Raw genomic sequence first — 16630 nt, 5'->3', positions numbered from 1 at the left:
GTTGTCTTTATTTGCACTTGACACCACGGACCTCATTGTCTCTTAGCTTGCCTTGTTTTATAGCATTTTCGCTTTTTAATTGTCTAGTGTGTAATATTTGTGATATGTAATATGTGCATATGTTTTCTGTTTTTGCACCTTCAGAAGAACCACTACCATTTAATTGTATAGGCAACTGTACAAGGACAATAAAGTCTATTCTATCTATTCTATTCTATTCTATTCTATCCTATTCTATTCTATTATATCTATTTTATTGTATTGTATTGTATTCTATTATATCTATTGTATTGTATTGTATTCTATTGTATTCTATTCTATTCTATCTATTGTATTGTATTGTATTGTATTGTATTCTATCCTATTCTATCTATTGTATTGTATTGTATGGTATTGTATTCTATTCTATTGTATTCTATTGTATTGTATTGTATTCCATTATATCTATTGTATTGTATTGTATTGTATTGTATTGTATTCTATCCTATTCTATTCTATTCTATCTATTGTATTGTATTGTATTGTATCTATTGTATTGTATTGTATTGTATTGTATTGTATTCTATTCTATTGTATTGCATTCTATTCTATCTATTGTATTGTATTGTATTGTATTGTATTCTAGTCTATTCTATCTATTGTATTGTATTGTATTGTATTCTATTCTATTCTGTTCTATTCTATCTATTCTATTCTATTCTATGTTATTCTATTCTATTCTATTCTATTCTATTCTATTATATCTATTGTATTGTATTGTATTGCATTCTATCTATTGTATTGTATTCTATTCTATTGTATTCTATTCTATTATATATATATATTGTATTGTATTGTATTCTATCATATTCTATTCTATTCTATCTATTGCATTGTATTGTATTGTGTTCTATTCTATCTATTGTATTGTATTCTATTGTATTGTATTGTATTGTATTGTATTGCATTCTATCTATTGTATTGTATTGTATTCTATCCTATTCTATTCTAGTCTATCTATTGTATTGTATTGTATTGTATTCTATCTATTGTATTGTATTGTATTCTATTCTATTCTATCTATTGTAATGTATTGTATTGTATTCTATTGTATTGTATTCTATTGTATTCTATTATATTCTATTCTATCTATTGTATTGTATTGTATTGTATTGTATTCTATCTATTCTATTCTATTCTGTTCTATTCTATTCTATCTATTCTATTCTATGTTATTCTATCTATTCTGTTCTATTCTATTCTATCTATTCTATTCTAGTCTAGTCTAGTCTATTCTATTCTACTCTATTCTATTCTGTTCTATTCTGTTCTATTCTGTTCTATTCTGTTCTATTCTGTTCTATTCTATTCTATTCTATTCTATTCTATTCTATTCTATTCTATTATATTCTATTATATTCTAAATTAAAACACCAGGGGTCGCTGTTGTATAACGAGCCCCTCCGTCACGTCTCCCTTCGCTTCCCGCCTCCTTTCCTCTCGCGAGGAGTCGCGCGATACTTCTTCTCTCCTCCATCCGGCGGCGACACTCAGAGGAACATGGCGGCTAGCAGAGGAGGCAGCTTCCAATCAGCTCCCACCGGTGGAGGGATGGGACCCGGAGCCCCGGCGCCCCCCGGAGGAGGAGGAGGAGGACCCGGCATGGGCCCCGGAACCCCGGGGTCTGGGAGGATGGGACCCTCCCCGGGCGCACAGAACCACCTCTACCGCTCCCCGATGCCCGGGCCCGGGCCGGGATACCCGGTGAGGCTCAACTCAGCTAGCTTACAGAACAAAGCCGTTTGCTTTGTGACGGGGGAGCTAGCCGGAGCTAACCGGAGCTAACCGGAGCTAACCGGGGCTAACCGGGGCTAACAGGTGATGGGGGGGCTCGAGCTCCTAGGTACAGTTCCAGGCCCGCGAAAATGTTGTCTCGTGACTATCGCCTCTCTCCCCAGTCCCAGTGTTACCATAGTTACCATAGTTACCACAGTTCCCCGTTGACTTGTACCTTTGTAGTGTTCGTCATGACGAAAGCTAACACGCTAACGTTAGCTGCCAGAAACGATAGATAGGCTCAGTCTAATTTAGTTGGAATTGAATGGAAGTCCCTAAATAGGATTTAAAGAGGAGGAGGCTACTACGATACACGTTAAAAGTTTTTTGAGCTCGTTAATTATTGATGTTTTTTTTTTCTTCTACTACGATGTTTTCATAATTAATGATGTTGTGTTTTCGTGCCATGGAACGTGTAACGGACTATTTTCGTTCCAGGGATTATTCCCGACCTGAGTGATAACACGGCTAGGGGGTCAGAGTAATCCCTGAAACAAAACAAAAAAAATACACTAAACTCAACATTCTATCCCGATTCTGTCTATTCTAAGTCCCTAGTCAGCCAGGTTGATTGACAATTTCCATAACTATAAACCTCACTTTGACACTCTGGCCCTCCCATGGAGATGCATTCATATTCCATCCCAGCAACTAGAATGATCCCGTTTTAATTATTTGCAGTGAACTTTTTTCTTTTCTTCTTAAACTCTATAGAATCAGCCAAATATAACTTTTCTATTAAACCCTGGTGTTAACAGTTAAATGAACCAATTCATGCAACAATTCTTTGGAGTATCTTTTCCCAGCCAATATTTAGTGTGTGTCCCCCCCATATCAGTTGTAAAGCATAAACACCATCAGCCAAGGCTTTTTTTCTCTGCTAGTAAACCCCTTTCACACACTGAGATCCTGGGAAATGTAATGTTCTGTTCTCCTGTGGCCTTGACTGTGGACACACAAAAGCTATTCGCAACACCTCATGTTGGCCACACATTCTGCAATCCTTAGAACTCCCTAATTGTTTCGGTGGAGCCAAGGTTGCACCGAGATGTGTTGAATGGATTGCAAAAAAACTATTCAGTGAGTTTAATAGATGTTCAATTGTTCCCTGTCCCCAGGTCAATATTTCTGTAACTTCAGTCTAAAAGTACAGAATGTTTTTTTGATACAAAAGCTGTGTGGGCAGACTCATTTGATACTGGCAAAATACACAGCAAAGACCTTTGTTGTCACACAGCAATTTAAGATGTATTTTTTGCATACATTATATATTTATAACAAATAACAGTTGAAATCATGTTAATAAATGAGGTTCTTATTAACCAGCATATAGGGTACTGTTGACACTTTCCATGTTAGGTTGTGGGTTCAATTCCTTCTGGGACTAAATACAAAAGTCTATGAACTGACTGTATTATTATACCTAATCAATGTATCCAAACTTCTGATAAATGATGTGTTGCTGCTGTTCTTGAGGCCATCAGCATCATCTGTTGTGTGCAAGCAGAGCTTGCTCAGTTTTCAGCTTGATCTTTGTTTTATTAACAGAGTTCCAAATTTTTTTTGCAAGCCACTGCAAAAGGCTCTAGGTCTACACTTAATGCATTCTGCCCAACTCACCAAAATCATCGTAACTGTGCTGATGAATTGGGGAACACGTCTACTGCAGGGACTCAGTGAGCGGACAGACAGAAGGGCGCACCAGCTGTGGCTGTGAGCTTCTCCCGGGCCGAGAGAGAGAGGCGGCAGCCTGGCTGTCCTCGGTGTACAGTGGGCTGCAGGTGCAGCTCGCCTTCAGAGTGTTGACTGCAGCGGTACACCAGAGAACAGGAGAGGGCAGAGTGCAGCTGTGTTGATGAGCACAGATCCCAGCCCCCAAGCCTTCCCTCCCTCCCAATGAGGCTGCGGAGAGGGAGAGGGGTGTGTCTGGTTGCCTGCCTGCCTGCCTCCCCCTCTCTCGCTCTCGCTCTCACTCTAGCTCCAGCCTCCCTGCTCTGCTGGTTTGAAAGGGGGCATATTGATTTATCGTTTTGCCTGCCGCTCAGTAAGCACTCATGCAGTCAGAAACGCGAAGTCGCCTGTTTGATTTCTTAGCACATGGCTTGGTGAGTGGGTTTCTGTTTGCTTGCTTGCTTGCTTGTTTGTTTAGGTAATCCTCCTAGCCTCCAAATGTGTATTGAGGTAATCCTGTATTGAGTGTGTATTGAGTCCATCTACAAATGTTGATTTTTAGGTAATTCTGATCTATATATTGTACATTTGGCCACTATTTGCTTAGGGTGTAAAGGTAATTCACAGTTTGGTTTACAAGTTGAATATTCTTTTGAATATTCTTCTGATTATAAAAAGTGTTTTGATGCAAATTGCATATAATAGTGATTAACATAATTATTGTAAATTGAATATCGGGTGCCTGGGTCAGCACGACACGGTTGTTATGGTTAACCTAATCTGTCAGTACCTGTGTGGCCCTAATTGTGCTATTGTTGAGGTGGTTGCTTAGTCTAGTCCCAGTATCTAGGCAGCAGAGAACAGACAGATGTTCCTTCACTTGTTGCTCCCTGGCACAATGCTACCGTGAATTATCACAAATATGTCTTTCCATCTGCTGACCTGGTGTGAAACGTGTGATGTCCTACACAGGACCTTTTTTTCCAAGTGAGTGTTTGCTGCATTTCAAGGGATTTTAACCCCGTCACTATTAATTTACAAATGTCAGACGTGTACTGTAGCATAGGCCTACTCCATCCCTTTGTCTCTGACCTTGGATTGTCAATTCTCTCGTGCTGCGATGGAATGGTTGTAAGAAATGGATGCATCCCCCCGCTCCTTCAGCCCCACTGCTTTCACTGAATCCTCCGCCCGTCCCCGTGTCCCATGTGTTGTATTGTGCCTCAAACGGGGCATGTTTTACAACGGTGTCGCTACTCGCTAGCTACACAGGCGTTAGATAAATGCGAAAAACAAACACATGTAAAACGGAGAAGCGTTACACAAAATAAGAGAAGAAGAAGAAGAGAAGAACAGGAAATACCTGAGATGCGTTTGGAAATATCTGATCTCAACCATGACTAAAGTAACCATGATGCCTGTCTGTTTCTCCCCTCCCCCTCCCCCATCACAGAGACCAGGAGGTATGCCCCCCTCCAACCGTATGACTCCCCAGGGTCCTTCTATGGGCCCCCCAGGCTACGGCTCCAGCCCCGTGTCCCGCCCCGGGATGCCCGTCATGGACCCCTCCAGGAAGAGACCGGCCCCCCAGCAGATGCAGCAGGTCCAGCAGCAGGGCCGCAACCAACAGTAAGACGGCCCGGTGGTTTACGGCTAACGATTACCTGTTTTGCCAGTGATTTAGACGTTGTTATGTAAGGTTGCATATTAACAACTTGCCTACCGGGGGGGACTACAGCTGGAAATCAGCCATGTAGGCTAAAGCTGCTCCGTTTACGGCTGTTAATTAACGGGTGCTGTCCACGAAACTATACTAATAACCGCCGTTATTTATCCAGGTTAGCCTCACTGAGACTCAGGTCTATTTTTCAAGAGATACTGTTATGATGTGAAGGCGTAATGTGTAGTTTTACTGATGTCGTGTGTGTATATATGTGTGTGTGTGTGTGTGTGTGTATCCACTCAGTAGTCTTGTTTGGTATTCTGTGGAACAGTAGACTGTGCAGCCTTTCCTCTCTTTACAAAGTATGACAAGTCACCTGGTCACTCTGTTTTACAGCACTAAGAAGAAGAAGATGGCTGATAAAATCCTACCTCAGAGGGTGAGTGTTGAGGAGAGGGTCCCTCGGAATAAAGCGTCGGTTCGACCTCAATTACGTTGGAGAAAATGGGACCAGTGATGTAGCCTGGATTTTCTTTTCTATTCTTTCTGAGTTACCTTCAGATGAAATAGACTGTACAGCAGCGGCAAATGTATGGCCTGTCTCTCCCAACCACGAGCGCGTCAGCTTTTTTGATTAAAAAAACACAAAGAATCCTATCTCGTTGTCAGGGAATTAAAGAGTCGTGTTGATGTTGTCTTTGTCCGTCTGCCAGATCAGAGAGCTGGTCCCGGAGTCTCAGGCCTACATGGATCTCCTGGCGTTTGAGAGGAAGCTGGACCAGACCATCATGCGTAAGCGACTGGACATCCAGGAAGCCCTCAAGAGGCCCATCAAGGTGAGCAGACAGACAGACGGTCCATGTTTCTCCTCGATGTCAGATGTTCTCCTATATAGCGAGTGGAGGACAGAGGAGAGGCCATGAGAAGTATCACGTTACTTTACTACAGGGTAGGGTGTTTTAACTGGACCCAGATTAAGCCGATTCCTGGACTAAAGAGCACTTTCAATAGTGATTCTCCATTGAATATGGTCTTCATATCACTCAGGGCATGGGTTAATCTGGGATGAGAAAACTAGCTGTAGTCTTTTGAAGTGAACACATCTGACATGACGCGGACTAATTGCGATGCTTTTGTTTATTTGTTTTAGCAAAAGAGAAAGCTTCGTATTTTCATATCGAACACCTTCAACCCCGCCAAGCCAGATGCAGAGGACGGCGAGGGCACTGTTGCATCATGGGAGCTGCGCGTAGAAGGGCGCCTGCTTGAAGATGTAAGATTCAGCGGCTCCCCCCCCTTTGCTGGCGCATGCGTGTCTGTGTGTGTACACCTGTACCCTTTTGTGTTTTGTGTTTTTTACGCTGGTACCTGCATTTAATGTGTATTTTCTAAATCAGTGACATTTCCGAGTGCACAACATCGTTCACGTGTTGTTTGTTTGTTTTGCAGACGGCCGTGTCCAAGTATGAAGCCACTAAGCAGAAGAGGAAGTTCTCCTCTTTCTTCAAGTCCCTGGTGATCGAGTTGGACAAGGACCTGTACGGCCCTGACAACCACCTGGTCGAGGTACGATGCTGCTTTTAATACACAGGGGTGCAAACTTAGGTCACCCATGTGAATCGCGTACATCTCATCCAAGTCACATGATGCCCGAGCTAACATCTTCCTGTCTGCTAAACTCTGCTGCGGTTGAAATAAAACGTCTTTAAAAAGGTCTTAAGATAGGTCTTAAAAATGTATTGGATTAGGAAGTTATTTCTATGTTGTGATAACTTCTCAACAGGATCTCAACAGTCAAAACCACTCTGGGAGTGGTTTAGCCCCAGGCTGCGTTCGTAAATTCGCAGTCATGGAATGCCTCTTGTCCAATCAAATTACTTGGTCCCTTTATGACGTTGAGCCCAGTGTGCCCTCCGGCGCTTTCAGAATTTCGAATTTACGAACGCAGCCCTAGACTGACTCGCGTCCTCCTTTACCTAGCTTCTACCCTGCTGCTACGCTGCTTCCATAACATCGGGATCAGACGCAGAGTGAGACTTAAACATTAAAACTTGCACGCTCGAGTGCCATAAAAAAACAATATTTTGCCACGTGAAACGATAATCGTCTCGCAAGAGGCCTCGATACGATAATCGCCGTATCAATATTTTGTCCCACCCCTAGAGGAAGTAGGAGGCAAATGTTTTCGACTGCAGGCATGTGAAGTTAAAATTTCTTCAAACCTGCAGTGGCAGCAACGGTGTGTTGTAGTAAATATAGTGTTTGTGTGTGTGTGGCCCACCTGTGAGTGTGTCATATCTCAGTATGTAGGCTATGCAAATAAACTTGAACCATTACACTTTTGAGTGTAAGTAAGTGTGTGAGTTTATTCTGTTATTTATGCTATTATATCTAGTATTGTGTTGAGAAGCAATGGAAATGAATCAAGAAATTGTTAGAGTAGGCTAACTTACATTATCATTGTTCTATATGCAACAGAACAGATCACCCAGCATTGCTAATGAAAAGAATCAACGAATGGGAGTCTAATACCAATACTTGCTCAATAGGTCTTAAATTATATTAAAAGTGGTCTTTAAAATATCTTAAATGTAACTTGTTTAAACCTGCAGGAGCCCTACATTAATTATGCGGCTGTTAAGGTCAGGGCCATCGCTACTTACACGAGCATCATTGTTAGACCACTGTTAATGCTAGAGCTATCCCTCTACCACTGCTATTTCTAGGCTATCCATGTAGCACTGTTAGTGCTAGCACTATCTCCCCCCCCATTTTCTTTGTTTCCAGGCAAAAACAAATGTCACCTTTCTGGACCTGCACCCCTGAATACACATCTGTGTGTCCAAAAATACATTTTCCTACAAATACATACCCACCGCTAACCTGGCCCGTCTTCTAAAGATATTCTAGCCTGGTGCTAGATCTCTGTGCCTGCGCTAAGGCTTAGCCAACTCCTAGGACTATCATATTTGTAATACCATCTGTGTTCTGTATGGTATGGCATGACAGTGATGGCCATAGGAGTTAGCTGAAGTGCGGAGAGATCTAGAACCTGTCCTGTCTATTGTAGGGCTGTCCCAAACGACTATTTTTCTAACGAATAATCTAGCGATTATTTGTTCGATTAGTCGATTAGTCTAACGATTTTTTTTTTTACTGTTCGGAAAAAAAATGAAAATAAAAAACATGTGTAGGCCCCTTAATTTCCACCTCACTGCTATGTTTAGCCAACTTGAATGCCAACATGGCCATTAAGAAGTCTGTCCATCACCACAACACATAGCTAGCTAGTAGCTACATAGCTAGCTAACGTTACTCTCGCTGCTATGTTATGATTAGCTAAATTGATGCTAACGTAGCATGCGAGCTACGAGCTAGATAACATACAGTAGGTGCGAGCACCACAATGACAATAGGCTACCGTAGCTAGCCAGCTACATAGCTAACGTTACTAACACCAGAAGACAAGACATACAAACTGTGGTGAGCTACATTGCTTGTGTAACATTAGCTAGTAGCTATCCATTTTTCACTCATACACGGCCGGAAAAGTGAACAGAAATACAATGGTGACTTACGGTGGTGCCATCTTGTGGCTGTCTTCACAAAGAGCTCCAGGATGCTTTCGCTTGAGGTGCTCGTTCATTGCAGACGTACTGCTGTGATAGGCCATTTCATTTTTGCTTATTTTTTTTGCTTATTTAAAAAAAAAAAAAAAAAAATGTATTTTTAAAAAATGTACGACTAACCGACGCATATTACGCTAACCGACGTATTGACGTAGTCGGTGACGTCGACTAATCGTAACAGCCCTAGTCTATTGACAACCTCCTCCTCCTCCTCCTCTTCTTCTCCAGTGGCACAGGACTGCCACCACCCAGGAGACCGATGGGTTCCAGGTGAAGAGACCAGGGGACGTCGGGGTCCGCTGCACCGTCCTGCTCATGCTCGACTACCAGGTAAAAGGCCTGGAGGCGTTTGGTCGTCTGGTCACCCGTCCGTAACATGTCACGATGGATTCATCTTACCACCTGCGAGTGTTGTCGTATATGTATATATATATATATATATATATATATATATATATATATATATATATATATATATATATATATATATATATATATATATATATATATATATACCCCATCTGACCCTTTTCACTGCATGCTCCCAGCTGTGTTTGAGATCCTATTTTGACCTGATTTTCAGGTCTTCATCAGTTCTCATATCCTCTACACACTGTAAGATGATGTACCCCAGTACAATCCCCCAAGATGCTGTGGTGGTTGAATGAGCTGCAGCTATACAATAGGTCTTTCTCTCTCTCCCAGAGACCTCCTCTAGGTGTCACTAAAGTTAACGTTTTGAGACATTTTCTAAAAGTGTATTTCACTTCTTTCACTCTCTCTCTCTCTCTTGCTCTTTTTCTTTCTTTCTTTCTTTCTTTCTTCCCCTCCCTCCACCCCAGCCCCCCCAGTTCAAGCTGGACCCCCGCCTGGCTCGTATGCTGGGCATCCACACCCAGACCAGGCCTGTCATCATCCAGGCTCTGTGGCAGTATGTCAAGACCCACAAGCTGCAGGACCCTCACGAGAGAGAGTTCATCAACTGTGACAAGTACCTTCAGCAGGTGAGGAGGAGGAGTCTGTCTTACTCTAGTGTTATAACTCTATGCTTAGAGTGTGTATTCACTCGTATTCTCTGCTGGTCCGAAGATACAGCCTTTCAAAGGGGAAAACGAAGGGGACACACCTGACCAGGTGACAAACATAAAGAATATAGTAAAGAAATCTAAGACAAGGAAGTAGCTAGTGCCAGGGAGCTATAAATGAAATACTTGATTTGTAAAAATCTTTGTGTTACCGGGGCTCTCAGTGCTCTTCTGCAGTGGGGCATGCCATTTATGTTTTCTGACCTGATTGAATGAACTGTTGTGTGCGTTCAGATATTTGAGACCCAGCGCATGAAGTTCTCAGAGATCCCTCAGCGTTTGCACGCTCTCCTGATGCCTCCCGAGCCCATCATCATCAACCACGTCATCAGGTAGGAGAACTCCGTAACATCCGTGCCACAATACTTTGGAAAAATGTAGTGGAAAAATACAGTGCATGCATAAGTAGATAAATAAACCGTTTGACGCTCACGCGGTTTCCTTTCAGCGTGGACCCCAACGACCAGAAGAAGACGGCCTGCTACGACATCGACGTGGAGGTGGACGACACCCTCAAGACTCAGATGAACTCTTTCCTGCTGTCCACCGCCAGCCAGCAGGAAATAGCCGGCCTGGATAACAAGGTATGGGTTGAATCTCAAAAGTCTTTCCCTGATTCCTCTCCTCCTCCCTCCTCGCTTCTTTCTCAAAAACTACATTGGGAAGAGTAGAAGGCCCCTAGAGGAGGAAACCCTCGGACCTTCTCCTCCCAACGAGACTTTGAGAAGGAGGCACGGAGATAGGAAGTGAGGAATCAGGGGGAAGACTTTTGCGGTTCAGCTCATACCTTTTGAGATTTGGAGCCTATTCTAATACAATACCGATCAGCTGTGTCAACAACTCCTAACTGATAGTAGTTAGCACAGCGATTGGGTATATTCTGTTCCCCCTGCTCATCGACGTAGGCTGGTGGAAGTAGAAATGGTCGATAGATCACTCACAGGGTCATGTTGACCTGCTAGTTGCTTCAGTTACCTTGGCAGTGAAGTCACGTTGATATGGCATGGAGCCAGATCTCTGGCCGGGTGCGTTCTGTACACTCTTTGTTCTCCGCTGGGTCAACAATGTGAGGGAATATTATGGCTGGGGGGGGGGGGGGTCTCTGTTTGTTGTTTTTGTTTTGAGGTCAGTGAGTGAACGGTGCGACCTGCGCCCTACTTCCTTCTTCCAGGGAATCAAAGAGTCCGTTTTTGCGGCGCCGTTGTCTTTCTTTCCTCCTGGTGACGGGGTGCACACTGGGAGGGATGAAAGGATCTGGTGTTGTTGAAGAATGCAAAACCACGTATGCATGCTGAACTAAATCACACATTTAATGGGAAACCGCCATTGAAGATGCTTTTTGGTCTACCATTAGGCTAGGTCCAGAAAACCTGCTCTATATCAGGTTTACTTTTCACTTGCATTTTCAATATTCTTTTTTTTTGTGCCACAGTGTAAATGAGAAGCATGAGGATCCCATCTCAGCATCAATCTTCTTTTAATGTTTCCTCGTGGGTGCTGTGGTGCTCAGCTGACGGAGCACAGCGCTAGCAACGCTGGGTTTGATTCCCATGGGACCATGTATAATTCGTATAATTCATATAATAATAATAATAATAATAACTTTATTTGTATATGGCTTTTCCTGCAAACGTTGCAGCTCAAAGTGCTTTAATCTTTTTAATCATTTAACCCTAACCTTGTAATTTATAGGCAATATTAAAAGGATGGGTTTTTATCATCTTAATTTAATTATTTAGTACTATCTTATCCACCTCATTTTTCTGGTTTTCTGCTCGAAATGACATGCCCACAGTGAATATAAAAAAAAAAACAACAACAGCTTTTACAGTGAATATCACCTTGGAAACCTGATAACGAAGCCCAAATCATCTAGGAATCAGTACTCCATGGTCTTATTAGTACTTGTGCCAAAGTCGATGCTAGTAATGTGAGCAAATGCAACTTTGTACCTGTTTTAGTACAGGTATGTTTAGGCGGACACCTATATGTTTAGACCATTTGGAGATATGTTGGCACCATCTTTGACCTTTGACCTTTCTCATGTATCAGATTTTTTTTTGGGGGGGGGGGATTTTTTGGGGGTTGGCCGACCAATGGTATGGAAATTCGGCGTTGAAACCGGACATGACACATTCTTCAGTTGGAGAAAACTGGATGTGACTTATGCCGTGTTTACCGTCTCTGTAAAAAATTGGTGGCATCGTATAGCATGCAAAGTTGTGAAAAAAATGTGATATCGATGAAGAGAATTGATCGAGGTAAACTCTTTATATCACTTCGGATCCCCATGGGGGTCCGTTGGCTCCTATGAGGTTTTTAAGGCAATATTAAAAAGATGGGTTTTTAGTCTTGACTTGAACATATTTGCTACGGTTGCATCCCACAATTTGGGTGCATAAAATGAGAATGCAGCCTCACCAAATCTCTTCTTTTGTACAAAACCAGCGTCAGAAGACCTGAGGTCTATTGGGCTGATATGCTAGCAAAAAGTCTTTCAAATATGTCAGTGAGAGCTTGATAAACAAGCAGAAGGATCTTGAAATCTATTCTGAACTTAACAGGAAGCCAGTGTAGTATATGAGCTCGTCTGCTTGTTTTGGTTAAAACTCTCGCTGCTGCATTTTGGACTAATTGCAGCTGGCCAATAGCTTTCTTCGGAAGACCAGAAAGGAGACTGATACAATAGTCAAAACGTGTAATATATATAACAAAAGCATGTGTATGCAAGCGCTGTACCGTAAGACTCTCGCGGAGACTCCGGCTGAATGGCGTATGTATTTGTGTACATTATTCTATTTTCAGATCCACGAGACCATCGAGACCATCAACCAGCTGAAGACCCAGAGGGAGTTCATGCTGAGCTTCGCCAGAGACCCCCAGGGCTTCATCAACGACTGGCTGCAGTCGCAGTGCAGAGACCTCAAGGTGAGCAGCACAGAGGAGAAAACTACAATCCCCAGAATCCCCCCCTCCTCCCGAAACACAAAATGACATTGGTCATCTGGTCAGTAGGGAACAACGTAGCAAAACATTCTGGAACCAAAACCTGTGTTCCTATTGGACAAACAACAGGAAGTGCCACCTTTCTTACCTCCTTTCCTCCTACTGAGGCTGCATTCGTAAATACGCTCTGGAAATATGATCAGCACTCACGGAATGCCTCTTGTCCAATCAAATTACTTGGTCCCGTTATGACGTTGAACTCAGTGTGCGCTCCAGCGCTCAGAGCGAATTTATGAACGCAGCCTAAATGTGCCCGTGGTCTCCTCCCTGTTGTGGTGGTGGTAAGACAGTAGCGTCAGGGTCTGTTGACTCTCTGCTGGCGGTGTTTGTTCAGCTGATTGTTGGAACAGGGCCACCGCCAGACTCCCTGGACTCTGACTGAACGGAGTGAACCGTGTAGCCGCCGATTGAGTCTAAAGTTCATTACTGTTTTATTTATATTTTTCTTCTTTTGAACACACACCGACCAACCTTGGCGTTCTAATCTTGAAGTGTGATACGTTTGTCGTTGTCAAAATACCACCACTGTGTAACACGGGGAACGACTATAAGACATAGTGGGCAGATAGTGACGTTTCTCTGGCCTTGATTTGATTAGCTTGCATCTTCCTGGAGAAGGTTGAGGGAAAAGTGTTCAGAGACTAACTAGACACTGACTAGACCAACTAGATACTAACTAGATGCTGACTAGACTAACTAGATGCTGACTAGACTAACTAGATGCTGACTAGACTAACTAGATGCTGACTACACTAACTAGATGCTGACGAGATTAACTAGATGCTGACTAGACTAACTAGATGCTGACTAGATTAACTAGATGCTGATGAGATTAACTAGATGCTGACGAGATTAACTAGATGCTGACGAGATTAACTAGATGCTGACTAGACTAACTAGATGCTGACTAGATTAACTAGATGCTGACTAGACTAACTAGATGCCGACTAGACTAACTAGATGCTGACTAGATTAACTAGATGCTGACTAGATTAACTAGATGCTGACTAGACTAACTAGATGCTGACTAGATTAACTAGATGCTGACTAGACTAACTAGATGCTGACTAGATTAACTAGATGCTGACTAGACTAACTAGATGCTGACTAGATTAACTAGATGCTGACTAGATTAACTAGATGCTGACTAGACTAACTAGATGCTGACTAGACTAACTAGATGCTGACTACACTAACTAGATGCTGACTAGACTAACTATATGCTGACTAGACTAACTAGATGCTGACTAGACTAACTAGATGCTGTGTTGTGGTTGACAGACGATGACTGATGTGGTGGCCAACCCCGAGGAGGAGCGGAAGGCGGAGTTCTACTTCCAGCCCTGGGCCCAGGAGGCGGTGTGCCGCTACTTCTACTCCAAGGTGCAGTAACTAACCGTCCACTGGGGGTGTCTCACTCTGTTCTCCATGCGGGGCCTCCTCAGCACACCTGTGTCAAATACATATGTCAAAATAAAGGGGGGAGGTAGACATCAGAGGAGAGGCTCATTGTTATGAACGGAACGGCGGTTTGGCGTCGGAACACACTTGTCTAAAAGCGTTCCTCGTTCCGTTCTGTTCCATGCATTACCGTGAGCCCGTCCTCTGATTTCTGCCTCCACCAGCCTCCCCTGGTAAAATATCAATTGAGATTTGTTTTAGCATTTTTGTACTTTAGGATTATTCCGTAATGTCTCCATTGTAGTAGGGGTACTAAATCAAGCACAACTCAAATCTTGGAAAGTTTTGTCTGATCCCCCCCTTGCTTGGAGTCACTCCTCAAATGCTAAGATGTGTATCTTATCTCTGGGATTAATCAGATTGTTTTCTCAGATAGTTTCAGATGAATTAATCATCTTTGGTGGCGTTTGATTGATTGTGTGTTCCAGGTCCAGCAGAGGAGACAGGAGCTGGAGCAGGCTCTGGGCATCAGGAACACTTAGACATCGTCAGACCAGGCGAACAGAGAGGTGGCCGCCGTTACCGTCGGGGGAAAGACAAGTGTGGGACCTCCAGAAAGACCTTCCCTGAATTTTTTGATAAACATAGATACTTAGATGGCTTTATTGTTCTGTAGGATATCTTTGATCTTCACTGAGCGACACCATACGTATTATGAATTGATTGATGCTACTTCCTCTGGTTTGTTTTCTGCCCCCACAAAAAGCTCTGGGTTTGTTTATTTTAACTTTATTTTGCTCTCGGTTGTCTTTGCTTTAACTGTAAGCATTCCCTTCATATGAGATATATAATTCTGTGCTTTGGTGACCCCCTAGGCCATGCCAAGGGCTGATACTACAGCAGACATGGATTCTAGGTGATTCCTTACATTCTGCCAAGGGTTGCCAAGGGTTACAAAGTATATCGGGTTTCTGGAACATTCTGAATCCCAACCGTCGATGGTCCCAAATAGTTGATACTTCACATGATTTTGGCCTCTGGATCTTGTATTCAGTATATTTGTTTGGTATTGATGGTGAATATTCTGTGGTCACACATTGCCACGCGGACTGTTGGTCCCCTACATCCCCCTCATACAAGACTCTTATACATTAGTTGGTTAGTTAAACCATCTGGTGTGCTCTCAAATTGTCCCTGCATCACTTCCAACGCGTGGCCATGGCAGACTGTATGTTGTTGTGACAATGCTGTTTTATTTGTTTTACGGTTGGTATTTTTTCCAAGGGGCCATTGAATTTGAACTATTTTTGTGGAGATGTTTTTTTGTTGATTACCTTTTTATGTTATGAAAAATATGAATTATATTAAGACATGTCTTGTTAGTAGAAGTCAAAGAATATTAAGGAAGTAGTATTAGTTACCTCTAGACTATATAGATTTGTAAATACTGAGCAGATGAAACTGAAGATTGATGTGAAGGAAAATGTGTCTGTTTATAAAGGCAGAGCACCATTTTAACTCATTGTCTATGCTCAGATAGTTTTGCCCAATATGTACCAGAATCGTTCCCCCTTTCAGTGAGCCCAATGGTTCGCTCCAGAACGTTCTCTACAACCTACACTTGAGAGTTGTGTTACATAGAATTAGAATGAATAGAAAAGACGCCTGCGCTTATCAACATTCCATGGTGGGTGTTCTGGCAGTCCCAGTGGGTGTACTAGTCATGCTGGTCTCGAGGGGCCATGTCTGTTCTACCCCTTCTGCTCATTCTATTTCTATGTTGTGCTTTCTTGATCCTGTGTGAGTTTATTTTTTATTTTTTCTATTTCCATATTGTGCTGAAGCCATACACAGTTGAGAAAAGCTTAGGCTTAGTTCTGTGGTCACAATTAGATGTGGCATATTTAAGAGTTTCAGCTTTTTTCATAGTTTGGTAGAAGACGGGTGACCATTTTTGTTGGATTTTGTTAAATCCTGTGTTGACAATGCTATTTAGATATGACATGGGGGTACAGCAGTGTTGCCAAACTACATGGGGGGAGGGGAAAGGGGGGGCTGCTACTGCTGCTGCTGAAGTGTTCCTTTCAGGTCACAGCAACGCTACCCTGACTAGAAACATTGGTTGTGTTTACTTGGTGGGTTCCCCCAAAATATGATGTGTAAGGTGGGTCCCATTCCAAACCAGGTTTAGATGATTGGGTGAAGGAGAACTCGAGGACTGATCCAGTATGTTGGATCTTCAGACTTAAAATGTGTTTGTATTTTTTTTCTTTCTTGGACCAAACCTGTTATTTCTGTATGTTTTAACCCTATGCTATAATAAAGGATATATAAAATGACTACGCTCTGTTTTGTTTATA

The 16630-nt window shown here is 42.6% G+C and overlaps 1 protein-coding gene across 1 annotated transcript; it reads left to right on the top strand.

The window, feature by feature from the left end:
- Positions 1-1539: 1539 nt before the first annotated feature.
- smarcd1 (SWI/SNF related BAF chromatin remodeling complex subunit D1) lies at positions 1540-16288 on the top strand (the record flags this gene model as incomplete). The annotated part of the gene is made up of 13 exons (XM_080547877.1): positions 1540-1743; positions 4940-5115; positions 5546-5588; positions 5863-5985; positions 6300-6422; positions 6599-6715; positions 9007-9108; positions 9621-9782; positions 10098-10195; positions 10312-10447; positions 12669-12791; positions 14151-14252; positions 14759-16288. The coding sequence occupies 13 exons, from the start codon at positions 1540-1542 to the stop codon at positions 14810-14812; spliced, it is 1563 nt and encodes a 520-aa protein (XP_080404003.1). The 3' UTR covers positions 14813-16288.
- Between the last annotated feature and the right edge of the window lie 342 nt (positions 16289-16630).

The sequence above is a fragment of the Nansenia antarctica genome (assembly GCF_963989245.1).
Source record: "Nansenia antarctica genome assembly, chromosome: 18".
In the NCBI taxonomy this organism is placed as follows: Eukaryota; Metazoa; Chordata; class Actinopteri; order Argentiniformes; family Microstomatidae; genus Nansenia; species Nansenia antarctica.
Note: the sequence above shows the minus strand (reverse complement) of the source record. Positions and strands in the feature narration are given on the sequence as shown.